General features: G+C 48.8%; 2 protein-coding genes across 5 annotated transcripts in view; one reads left to right on the top strand and one right to left on the bottom strand.

Moving 5' to 3' along the window:
* PGS1 (phosphatidylglycerophosphate synthase 1) overlaps nt 1–12,139 on the bottom strand; it is a 94,712-nt gene that overhangs the window by 33,619 nt on the left and 48,954 nt on the right. The gene's annotated exons all lie outside the window — the stretch shown is intronic.
* The window catches only part of DNAH17 (dynein axonemal heavy chain 17), a 103,648-nt gene that overhangs the window by 72,563 nt on the left and 18,946 nt on the right, over nt 1–12,139 (top strand). Inside the window, exons 55-66 of the mRNA XM_073310983.1 lie at nt 1,305–1,571; nt 3,013–3,174; nt 3,874–4,107; nt 4,654–4,818; nt 6,103–6,198; nt 6,587–6,804; nt 7,160–7,367; nt 7,682–7,797; nt 8,561–8,753; nt 9,241–9,476; nt 10,400–10,522; nt 11,636–11,840. Of these exons, the coding sequence (XP_073167084.1) occupies nt 1,305–1,571; nt 3,013–3,174; nt 3,874–4,107; nt 4,654–4,818; nt 6,103–6,198; nt 6,587–6,804; nt 7,160–7,367; nt 7,682–7,797; nt 8,561–8,753; nt 9,241–9,476; nt 10,400–10,522; nt 11,636–11,840 (2,223 nt within the window). The remainder of the gene's footprint in view (nt 1–1,304; nt 1,572–3,012; nt 3,175–3,873; nt 4,108–4,653; nt 4,819–6,102; nt 6,199–6,586; nt 6,805–7,159; nt 7,368–7,681; nt 7,798–8,560; nt 8,754–9,240; nt 9,477–10,399; nt 10,523–11,635; nt 11,841–12,139) is intronic.

Below are 12,139 nucleotides of genomic sequence, written 5' to 3'. Positions count from 1 at the left end.
CTTTTGGTAGATGCCAGTTAACTAGAGGCATGTGCTGTAAGCTGGAGAACCAGAGAGCATCCATCTCAGTACAGCACAGTGGGGCTGCTCAGGTCTCGGCAGGCAGGCAGGCAGTATTCCTACTCTAGTGTCTGCAATAGCAGTTGCTAAGCTAGAGGCTTTGCTGGGAGGGCAAGTGGGCTTTCGGGGTCAGGAAAGGGAGAATTGGGCCCAAACAGAGTGTGGAGATTGTACCTTTACAGATAAAGGAAAGAACCAGGTAGAAAAAAAGATAAACAAGGAATGTGTTAGCAACCGTAGGGGAAATGTCACTGCACCCTTCTCCCGGCTGTTCTTGCTTCTCTGCCCACTGGATCTGCTTCTGCTAGTGTGTCATTGCTTTGACCTCCAGCACCAAACAAACAAGTGGCAATGTGGAAGAGCAGTGTTGCTGGAACAATGAGCCAGGCCAGCACTCCAGCTTGGGCTGCTCCAGCTTGCACTTGTCTGGGGACTGAAGGCACTTGGCTTGCAGCCTGTCTCACGCTGGGGCGTCCCACAGGTACATTATCTCCAACATACACCCTTTGGTGGCTCGTTCCTGTGTAGGCACACGCTGCAGTCTAGGGCCCCAGACCCTGTGCACGTGCACAGAGCACTTTGTAGGGCCAGACACATCTCACACTTCCAAGTTACTTTTGGCAATAGACGTACAAGAAACAGGAGTGTTTAACCCACATGCAACAGGGAGTTCTCTACTCTAAGAAGTTGTTTCAGATGTGTTTGTGCAGAGCAAGTATGGCATCTAGTGACCATGGGATTACTCGTGGCTCTGTGTTCTCTGTACACGTGTAACAGTGTAGGATATTAACATGCTTTACCGTGAGTTCTCAAAGCAGCTATGCAGAGGAGATGCTCATCCACCTTCCTCCTGTGTAAGAAAAGCCAGAATTACAGCCAAGTCAAGACTCTGCCTGCCCCCACACTGTCTTCGGACAGAGCAGTTCTGGACTTGTTGAGTTTGACTGTCCTGATCACAAGAAGAGTGTATGTGCCAGCTCTACGTTTGTAGCTGCTGAGTCTCACCATTGCCCCCAGCTGAAGCTGTGGCTTCTTAAGCGTGAGAATCTAGCTTTCCCCTGAACAAGAGACTCCTTATTCCCTCCTGGCTCAGTCAATCTTGTCATCTTCTTATGCTAGGAAGAGATGTTCCCACCCTATCCTAGACTAAGGTGCTTACTGTAGGACAACTAATCATTATAATGTGATTAATAAGACAAGTTTCTGGGTGACAGAGGCATAATGGTTTCTGTCTTTTGCACTAGCTGGATCTGGCCTCTCAGTATATCAAAGTGGCTGTGAAGAATACACCCACCGTATTCCTAATGACAGATTCACAGGTTGCTGAGGAGCAATTCCTGGTTTTGATCAATGATCTCTTAGCCTCTGGAGAGATCCCAGGACTTTTTCAGGATGATGAAGTGGAAAATATTATTGGTGCCATGAGGCCACAAGTGAAATCTCTTGGAATGCAAGATACATGGGAAAACTGCTGGAAATTCTTTATAGACAAAGTCAGACGGCAGTTAAAGGTAGGCGTCTGTCTGTTTAGCATGTACGTGGGCTCCCAGCATTTCTGACTTTGTCTTAACTGCAGATCTTTTTGGAACCAGTGCCCAGGCATTGCTATCTGCCTGTTTGGGTTATATTGTGATAACTCGTAGTGAAACCCATTTTCAAAGTAACCCCAGCCCAGCCTCGAAATGTATACTTCCAAGTTCGTGAGTGTGCAATTTTTGCCATCTAAATATTTACACATCTCAGAACTGTGTGTGTAAATAAACTCTGGGCTTGCTCCCACTGGGTAGCTGGCCATCTAGGGATGGACTTCCAAAGAGTTCAGTATCCAGCAGCTCCCCCTCAAGCGCCTACGTGGGAGCTGGTGTTTTAAAGATCTGGTCCCGCAGGTGAGTGCCATAGACCGCCAAGGTGTGGTTTGGGCATGGAGCTGGAGAGGCTGTTTGGGGATAAATTGTTGGTGGGGTGCTGTAGTTTACTACTCTTCACAATGGTAGAGCGCGAAGTCCGAGTTAATGCTTTCATTCACCCTACCAACCTGCCATTTACGTGTTCCTGCCCTGATGCTGTCATGTTCCATTCCCAGGAGCTGATTTTCATTGTCGTGTCCAAATCTGCATCTCTCTATTGCAAGTGGCTGTTATACATGTGGGACCAGGTCTCCCGCTGCACACAGTTCTCGCTCAGTGCAGCAGAGGGGCTGAGTCTCCCCGATTTTCTGCCTCGCTTGGGGAGCCGTGAGTCAGTGGAGGATAGATGGAGATCAGTATGCTCCATCCTCCCCTCCCCACCCAACATGCCCCTGTGCCGGGGGCTGCAGGAGTGGTAATGGGGCTGATCACACTGACTTTACCAGGGACTCCCACACACCGGATGAGAGAGAGCTCCGATACTATGGTGATGGGCAGCAGTGTCAAACCCTCATGTAGACAGAGCCAGACTCCATCCCCCTGGTGCCTACAGAGCAGTGTGGCAGCAAGCCTGGCCATGGATCCTTGCACACAGGGAAGTGAATCTGCGCTGAGTTACGCTTAGCCCATGTGCTGTGATAAACACACACAGAGAATGTGCACCAGGTTCTCTTCCGCGCCAGCAGCTCAAAAGGGCTGTACACTGGCCGGGCGTCTCCAGCTGAGGCGTGTGCTGGCTTTAAGGAGTCCCCAGTTGGTGTGGAGACAGCAGCCCTGGTAGAGAGTGTGAAGGGACCTTGGCTAGAGCACCACTGCACACTACATAGCTCCATGGAGGATACAGGCAGCTGGCATTGGTTAGAGCAGCCTTTCAGCTGCACTACATCAGGCCAGTGCAGAACCAGCTGTACGGTCCGGCAACCACCAGGGAGTCCCCCAAGCTGTGCTGAACAGGTGCTGGGTGCAGCAGGATATCTGGCCCCGTGTTCATCTTTCTGTTTTGATGCCGGCTTGTCACATGTGCTGTAATGTGCTATGGTCCCAGGTCATCCTGTGCTTCTCTCCTGTGGGTTCTACGCTGCGGGTACGTGCAAGGAAATTCCCTGCTGTGGTCAACTGCACGGCCATAGACTGGTTCCATGAGTGGCCTGAGGATGCTCTGGTGTCCGTCAGTGGCAGATTCTTGGAGGAAACGGAGGGAATTGAGGTGAGCAGTTGCCTGCTTGGCCTGAAGTGCTGTGGTCCCTAGCAGCTGGTGTCATGAACCAGTCTGATGGGCAACGAGTGAGTTGTCAGACAATCTCAGGGCCCTGGTTGCTTCGTCCTCCGCATGCTCAGGGGTATTTGGCCCAACAGCGAACGTGAGAACCCCTGAAAAGCTCCATTGCTGCTTTCCTTCTTCACTTTAGCTGAATTCAAGGCACTCAGATGCTGTGAAAACCTCAGGCTGTGAGCTGCACGCAGAGTTCACAGCATGAAGGAAAGGAGCAGCTGCAGCCTTCTTGCCAAGCACATATGCTGGATAAACCTTCTTCTCTCTCTTTTCTCCTTTGTCCCTGTCAAACACACACCCACAATACCCAGGGAAATCAAATATTTGAAAAAGTTAGGCCCTCTGCTAATGCACCAAAGGTTATCCGCAGACATACAGAATTTGAGGAATGCAAAAGTTAAGGACCTGAGTAATATTAATTGTGATAACTTAACTCATACTTTCAATGATTAGTCTGCTATTTAGTGTACAGCAATGCCGTGGGCAAGTTGGTGTTATTTTGCCTACCCTGGGTGTTGGTATTTAAATAAGTAACTTTCACATTACATGAAGGCAGAGGTTTGCATTGAATGTTTATAATGAGCCTGTATTTAGAAACGGGGTAACTGATTGCATGTATGGGTCCTATTGCAGCCAGAAGTCAAGATCTCCATTGGTCAATTTATGTCCTATGTCCACAAAACGGTAAATGAGATGTCCAAAGTCTACCTGGCCACTGAGCGGCGCTATAACTATACAACACCGAAAACCTTTCTGGAACTGATAAAACTTTACCAGAACTTGCTCTCTAAAAAGAGAAGAGAGCTCATTGCAAAAATTGACAGGTTGGAGAATGGCTTAATGAAACTTCAGAGTACTTCTTCCCAGGTACGTGTGCCCAGGGACACTTTCACCCATCCATTCCGATCCTGTTCTAGTTCTCTTCATCTTGGCAGAGACCAGAGTCAGTTACAGTAAATGGGCAGGGAGCCCATGTCTCAGATCCATCCCCATTCCGTGTGCTACTGCGAGTCCCACGGCTTTGTCCTCTATACTGGAAACACTGGGTGAGCAGTGACATCATTACTTGTGGTGGCCCTGAGAGCCCCATTCTGCCAGGGGCTGCACACACGTCACGACGACTGTCCCTGCCCCAGAGGGTTCACAGCCTTAATGTGTGATGAGAGACAACAGGTAAAGACAACAGATGCAGCAGGACTGGGAGGATGTGGAATGGTGAATGATCTGTTTGGTATAACTGAGCAGTGGTCATGGTGCTCCCCTTGCCTATTTCTGTCTCCTTTACGACTTGAAACCATCTTTTCTCTAAATAGTTCAAAAGCAACCATAGATACCAGGTGTTGCCTTCCTATGCCTAGCTGGTTTCCTTTGTCTGGGAGCAGACTGTTCCTATTTCTACTGTACTCTGTATAGGTTGAGGACCTAAAAGCCAAACTTGCTGTCCAAGAGCTGGAGCTGAAGCAGAAGAATGAGGATGCAGATAAACTGATCCAGGTAGTAGGTGTTGAAACTGAGAAAGTGAGCAAGGAGAAGATGATTGCTGATGAGGAGGAGCTGAAGGTTCAGGTCATTAACACGGTATGTTCACATCTCCCAGGACAACAGTGCATTTAGCTAAAGCTTCTCTCCTGCCATGGCACCACCACAAGAGGCTCCACGACTGGGGACATCAGCTACTGACTAACAGGGAAAGGTGCTCGGATGGGGAAGCCCAGGTGTGTGTTGAAGGAGTTTCAGCGCATCCCTGCTGCCAGCTGCCGTACTGCAACAGGGGAAATAAATCTGGAGAGGCAGAACAACTTTCCTTCCAAATTGATACTTAGTGACCAGGACCCTGAAGCCTTGGCTTGGTCCCCAGCCCAGTGAGCTACATGCATGCACCCCAGAAACAACAGGGGCTGTGAAGGTTCTTTTACATACCTAGCACTTACACCTCTTGCAGCTCACATTCTTCCCTAGACATCTACCGAGAAGTGTTGGTTATTACTGTACTTTGGGAAGGCCCCTAGGGGCCCAACCAGGTGAGAGCGAGCCCCTTTTGTACAGACAGCCAGTACCAGCCAGTCCCTGTCCCAAACGTCTCCCTATCCAAGAGGAGGATGGCGGTAGGGCGGGGGCGGGAGTAGGGAGGGGTCAGGTTCACAGGACCAGGAGCTCCATTATTCTGGATTCACCCTGTGCCCATGTTGTAGATAGAGAGTGTATGTGTTGGGGTTATTTTTATTGGAGATAAGCAACGGGGTAGCAGGCATCCCCGCCTGGCCCCTGCCTGGCCATCCCCAGCTGGCAGGGTTCTGTGGCAGCTCTTAGCCGTGAGCTGTGACTGGGAGGGAGAGAGCAGTGGCTTTACCGTTGGTGGGTGAGGTTGTTCCACCCGTAGGGGCAGCACAGGAGAAAGCACGGGGATACTTGGGGGAGAAAGGGATAAACTGGCATCCTTGAATAAGCTGCCATTCAGCTCAACATGCTCCCTCTGCCCGAAGTGTGAATCCCTCATTCTGTAGATAACTTGGGCCTCCCTCCCGCCAAGTGCCCTGCTTCTGACGAGCTCCGACAGAGCCATCTCCGTCCCTGTCCGGAGTTAGTGCTTGTGTGCGGGATGGCTTGACCGCCCTGCAGACTGAGGCAGGGCAGGGCAGCAGGGCCGTGGCAACTCAAGTTCTCCCACGCCACCCTGCTGGGCCTGTCCACACTGCTCGAGGGCTTTCCTCCCCGGGAACCATTCAAGCCCATCGAGCCTGAGCCCATCTTCTCAGAGGGCCAGCCAGGGGCAAGCTCACCCCAGCTGTGATGTGAAATGGGAACAAGACAGAGCCCAGCCCCCCCGCAGCCCTGCATTCACTGTTTGTATTGTTCCATCAGAACGTAACCGAAAAACAAAGAGCCTGTGAGACGGACTTGGCTAAAGCGGAACCTGCTCTATTAGCAGCACAAGAAGCTCTTGACACTCTCAATAAGGTAAATACTTGCCTGAGTGGGGTGGAAATTATTTCCCTAGTTAGTTTTTACCTTCTGGCTGGTAGGCAGGGGCATGCACAAGGGGGGGGAAGCAGGGCATGAGCCCCCCCAGTAATCATGAGGGACACAGTATTCCCCCTGCTCTGGGGCTGCGGTGGGGCCGGGGTCAGCAAGCTCCTCCCAGGGCCAGGGGTGAGGAGGAGGGGAGAGCGAGTTTCTGTGCACCCCACCTTCAAAAGGGGTGAAATTTAAATTCCTGTGTATGCCCCTGTTGGTGGGAACCAGACTAACTGGATTCAAAGCTTTGTTGAAAGCTAGACGTGTTACTTTCACTTTTCAGTACTCTCCACCCTGTGCAAAACTCATCAGTCTTTTCTGTTCTCCTTAGAACAACCTGACAGAGCTGAAGTCTTTTGGTTCACCTCCCGAAGCAGTGGTTAATGTCACAGCAGCTGTGATGATACTGACAGCTCCAGGGGGCAGGATACCAAAGGACAAAAGCTGGAAGGCAGCTAAAATCATGATGGGGAAAGTAGATTCTTTCCTGGATTCCTTAAAGAAGTTTGATAAAGAGCACATTCCTGAAGCCTGTCTGAAAGCATTTAAGTGAGTGAAATGTGTGCGAGAGCCCACTGAGGCAGGCCTTGAATGAAAATGGGGCGTCACATTTATTTGTCCCTGAGTGTTTGTCAATGCAGTCTCTGTGCACGGCTACACCCACTTCTTTGCAGTTGTCTTCACAGAACCATGCGCCATCACTAGAATCTCTCAGTCATGAGGCAGTTCTGGGACCAGAGCCAAAGGCATTAATGAAAACCAGGCCCTTGGTGGGTTAAACTGGGCACCCTAAATAGTGACTACTTTTAACCTGTCCAAGGCCCCAGAGGAGAATACAAGTCTTAACCCAGATTAGCCAACATCATCTGCTTTAATGCTATCTTGATTTGTATTCTCTCTTCAGGCCCTATCAGTCAGATCCAACCTTTGACCCAGAGTTCATACTCTCAAAGTCAACAGCTGCAGCAGGTCTGTGCTCCTGGTGTCTAAATATTGTTCGCTTCTATGAAGTCTACTGTGACGTCGCACCCAAGAGGCAGGCGCTAGAGGAAGCTAATGCAGAATTGGCAGAGGCACAAGATAAACTTGGTCACATTAAAAACAAGATTGCAGTAAGTGCATTTTGTTACTCTCACTGGCAAAATAATCCAACCACAAACTTGCTACCTGAGTCAATATCTCTGTTTAAATTGGTTGCCATCCATTGTTGGTAATAAATGGTTAAACTGTGGATCAGAGAATGAAGCCAAAGGTAAGCGAGACAGATTCCTAGAAGTCTGTGAAGTCCAGGTAGGAGAGACTTGCTTTGTAACTGATAACCATGGAGTCACAAGTGCATGCAGAGCTTTCTCCCTCCTCCTGTGTATCGTGTGGCGCTCTCAGGTTCCATATTTAATAGATAATTGCAAACATCTTGTTTTTAAAGGACCTAAATGCCAACTTGGCAACTCTAACAGCAGAATTTGAAAAGGCAACAGCTGAAAAAATCAAATGCCAACAAGAGGCTGATGCTACTAACAGAGTCATCACCTTAGCAAACAGGTACAGTGCCACTGTCAACACCCAGCTCATAACGCACTTCCCTGGCACTTGCCAAGACTGTTCAACCACCAATCTTCAATGTCAGCTGTTTAATTACCAGACCTGAGATTCTCTAACATCACCTCCTGGGGGAAGAAACTCTTTTGAATGGTACAAAAGACAAAGATGAATGCACTGAAAAATCCCTGATATGGGCATAATTTCAGTTGCCTCATTTAGGAATGGTCACTTGACATGAATATGTATCTTTAGTAATTGGTTTAATAGAATTAAAGTTTTGTCAGTATAATAGTCAACGTTTTCAGTCAATGATGTTCTTCCCATCAAGAGCTTTCTTTGTAACGCTGCCCAGTTACTATCCATTCCACAGGCCTTGGAAGCATCTCCCCCTGCTTATGCCATAATTACTCAAGACTTGTGCAAACAGTGGCAGTGCAAAACTAGTACTGTAGTGAATATTTTTATTTATCTATCTAAGAATATCAGTCACTGGGAAGCTCCATAAGCCACTGAGCCCTCTGGAGCCAGCATCTTGGAGCTGCAGCCCCAAAAATCTTTTTGGAGAGCTCACAAGGAAGTTTTTCAAATGGACAAATATGCAGAGCTTGTTGATATTTCCAGCCTCTGCAGTTACTCCTAGGAGACACTGTAAATTCTCCAGGCCAGGGCAGGACCACGTATCTACCTAAGGTCTGTGCAGGGCCATGGGGTGCCACAATTCAGTCACAATAATACACTTGTCTCCTTTGAAACGTCACCGCAGGCTTGTCGGAGGGTTAGCTTCGGAAAATGTTCGCTGGGCTGAGTCTGTGGAAAACTTCCGAGAGCAGGAGAAGACTTTGTGTGGAGATGTCCTGCTGATTTCAGCCTTTGTTTCGTATGTTGGCTATTTCACTAAGAAATACAGGACGGAGCTGATGGACAAGTACTGGATACCATACTTAAATGAGTTGAAGGTAAATCAGTCTAGCACAGATATAAAGCCCATGGCGTTTGTTTCATGCCACTGGGAAAAGCAGTGTACGCTGAGCATAGGGCTAGTATACAGTTTCTCACCCCCTTACGTTGTATTTGTGAAGATCCCACAAGGAGCTGTGATTTAGCCTGTGCCCGTGGCACCCTCTGATGGACTTGGGTACCGTGGGAATGCATTACCATGCATTTTAAAATGGACTCCAGCTGACATGGGGCACAGCTGCCTTACCTCAGAATGGTCTTGGTGTTTTAAAGGTTTCAGAGTAGCAACCGTGTTAGTTTGTATCCGCAAAAAAAGCAGGAGGACTTGTGGCACCTTAGAGACTAACACATTTATTAGAGCATAAGCTTTCGTGGGCCTTTACCTTGTTAAATAATTTAGTGCTCGGTAGTTTGAGATGAGCTAGAGAGAGTCTCACCTGCAACCCTAGATCAGCAGGTGCTTCAGAGATACCATTTGTGTTGCAGGTGCCAATTCCTGTTACACCAGGGTTGGATCCTTTGAGTCTTCTGACTGATGATGCGGATATCGCTACTTGGAATAACCAAGGGCTGCCCAGTGACCGCATGTCTACAGAAAATGCCACGATTCTGTGCAACACAGAGCGCTGGCCTCTCATTGTGGATGCCCAGTTACAAGGGGTCAAATGGATTAAAAACAAATATGGAGAAGAGCTGAAAGCAATCAGACTGGGACAGAGAAGGTTTGTTTGGGCACGCTGGTTCTTTACACAGCTGTCTAATCATTTGCCCTCTCAATACTCTGCAGAGCTCCGCTGCCGGAAAGACATGCCTTAACGATAAGACCAAGCAGGCAGCGCCCGGTCCAGCAGAACCCTCTCCTGTGACCTTATTTGTGCAAGGAGACCCCTGACTGGGTTTATTCTGAGAATCTTCAGTGCTTGTTTTATATATCAATTACTATCCTTTGTGCCATGTCCTCTGCAGAGCCTCACAGAGAGCACGTGGAGGCATGGGTCTCTGCTGTTCCACCATTCCAGAACCAAGGGTACCCTTGCCCCCACCCCCTCACTTCCTGAGCAGATGTGGAACCCAGTCTCCTCTCTGCTCCGGGATCTGAGCCTCGCCACAGATCTTCTCCCATCCTGCAGGAGGGAGGGGGGGTTGGCCCGTTGGCCTGTGTCTCAAGACGCCAGGTCCTCAGAGCACTTGGAGCACTCTGGATAGCAAGAGAAAGAAGTGTAAGGAAAACCAGGCCTCCAGTGCACTGACTGCCGGCTATGCCCCTGGCTGGCTATGTCCTGGTGCAGACAGCAGCCCTGGGCCATATGGGCTAGAGATAAGGGGCTGTTCAGATCTGAGCTGCTCAGTCCTTTGTCAGACCCTGTGCATCTGACCGTGCTGGGCCTCCCTGGTCAACGTAGTCTGAATGATTCATTGGATCCTGAGTCTGCCCGTGATGGGTCCCTTTGGATCCTCTATTTGAACAGGGCCTCTGGTTTCTTCAGCATGCATTGCTCTGTAGAGTTCTGCAGAGAACCGGGATTACCTTGGCAAGCCACCTTGGTGTGTGAGGGTCTGAAGGGTGCTGGTGCTCCTCTCTCTTCGCTTAGAGCTTTCTGGGGCCATGTTTGCATGGCTTAGGCTCTTCTCAAATGTGCCGCAGCTATCTGGATATCATTGAGCAAGCTATTTCAGATGGACACCCCCTGCTCATTGAGAACATCGGCGAGACGGTGGAGCCTGTGCTGGACCCTTTGCTAGGCAGGAACACCATCAAAAAGGGAAAGTAAGTGTATTCTCACTCCTCTTGACAAAGGAATTGGCACTTCAATCATAGAATCAGAGGGTTAGTTAGGACCGCAAGCATCATCAAGTGTGACCCCCTGCCAAGATGCAGCATTTGCTGTGTCTAAACCATCCAAGACAGATGGTTAGCAAGCCTCTTTGAAAATCCTCTGCTCTGAGCAGGTCAATTTTCAACCCACTGAAATGTGTTGGCAGATTGGGACCAGACCTTTCTGGGCAGAGATGTGACTCTCTGACCAGTTTTCCCTCCCTTTTTAACAACCCTTTCCTTGGGAGGATTTTCACTGTCCCTCTTATTGTGTTTTACCACAAACGCTAATTTTCTGGGCCACTGAGTGATATTTGGTTAAAGATTTTAGAGCAGAAGCCTTCACAGGTGCTTGGGCTGCACAATAAAGTGAAATAAACAACAAGATTTTTTTTGTTTTACACTAAATGGCAGATGCAGGTACATCCCCAACAGCGGGGCTTTCCTTGAGAACTACCCCAGTGACCGGCCTCCTGGTCCCTTCTCCCACTCCTGCTTCTTTGCCCCTCTCAAGTCCCTTCTCCAGGCTTGTCCATCACTCCATTCAACGCTCTCTGAAAACTCCCTCCTGCTGTCTGATGGATGGGGGGGGCAGTTAATAATTATTGACTAAGGGGGCTGTCTTAGCACCTGGTCCAAAACCCACTGACACCCGCAGGAATTTTCCCATTGACCTCAGTCACAGCCTGACTGAGTCACTGTTTGATGGGATTACTGTACCCTGGCCCTATCAGTTTCCAGCCCGCTCTTTGCTAGACTTTGTCTGAATGGAGACTATCAGGCTGGCATTTGCAAAGGAGTCTCAGGGAGCTAAATGCTCAAACCTAGCTGCAGTCCAACAGGAGTTGAGCACCTAACTCCCTCCAGCTGCTGGGACAATCCTAGTCCATCCTCTGCTGCAGAGCTGTGTATTTGTATGTGCTCCAGTAAAGTGGGGCTCAAAGTAACAAATCTCTCATAACTAGCAGTTAGGGCATTAGTAGGAGGGGTAGTGTCTGTGTTGGTTTGTTTAATGCCAAATGGTTTAGCACTTACCAAAAGTCACTTGTTTAATTAACTAAACAGATACATTAAGATAGGCGATAAAGAAGTGGAATACCATCCAGACTTCCGTTTGATTCTGCACACCAAATACTTTAACCCCCATTACAAGCCAGAGATGCAGGCTCAGTGCACTTTAATTAACTTCCTGGTAACCAGAGATGGACTGGAGGATCAGCTGTTGGCGGCAGTAGTTGCAAAAGAGAGACCAGATCTAGAGCAACTGAAGGTATCGATGCTATTACTAGAGAGAAGGTAGCATGGTAGAGCCTGCTGTAGCTTTACTTACAAACAGCGAAACACATGCTATTCCAGCCAGACCTACACTGTTCACAGAAAACTGATTGAGCCCTAATTAGGACTCACTGTCATCTATGCTGGGTACTTTCTCCGGTGCCAATAAAAGTGATAATATTCTGATATATTTGCTCCTTAAATTATAAATATTGGTGTGGGTCAGTCACAGCTATAACATGTGTAACAGTGATCGATAGACAACACATGATCTCCTAAAAATTATATCTAATA

This window comes from Lepidochelys kempii, chromosome 14 (genome assembly GCF_965140265.1).
Source record: "Lepidochelys kempii isolate rLepKem1 chromosome 14, rLepKem1.hap2, whole genome shotgun sequence".
In the NCBI taxonomy this organism is placed as follows: domain Eukaryota; kingdom Metazoa; phylum Chordata; order Testudines; family Cheloniidae; genus Lepidochelys; species Lepidochelys kempii.
Note: the sequence above shows the minus strand (reverse complement) of the source record. Positions and strands in the feature narration are given on the sequence as shown.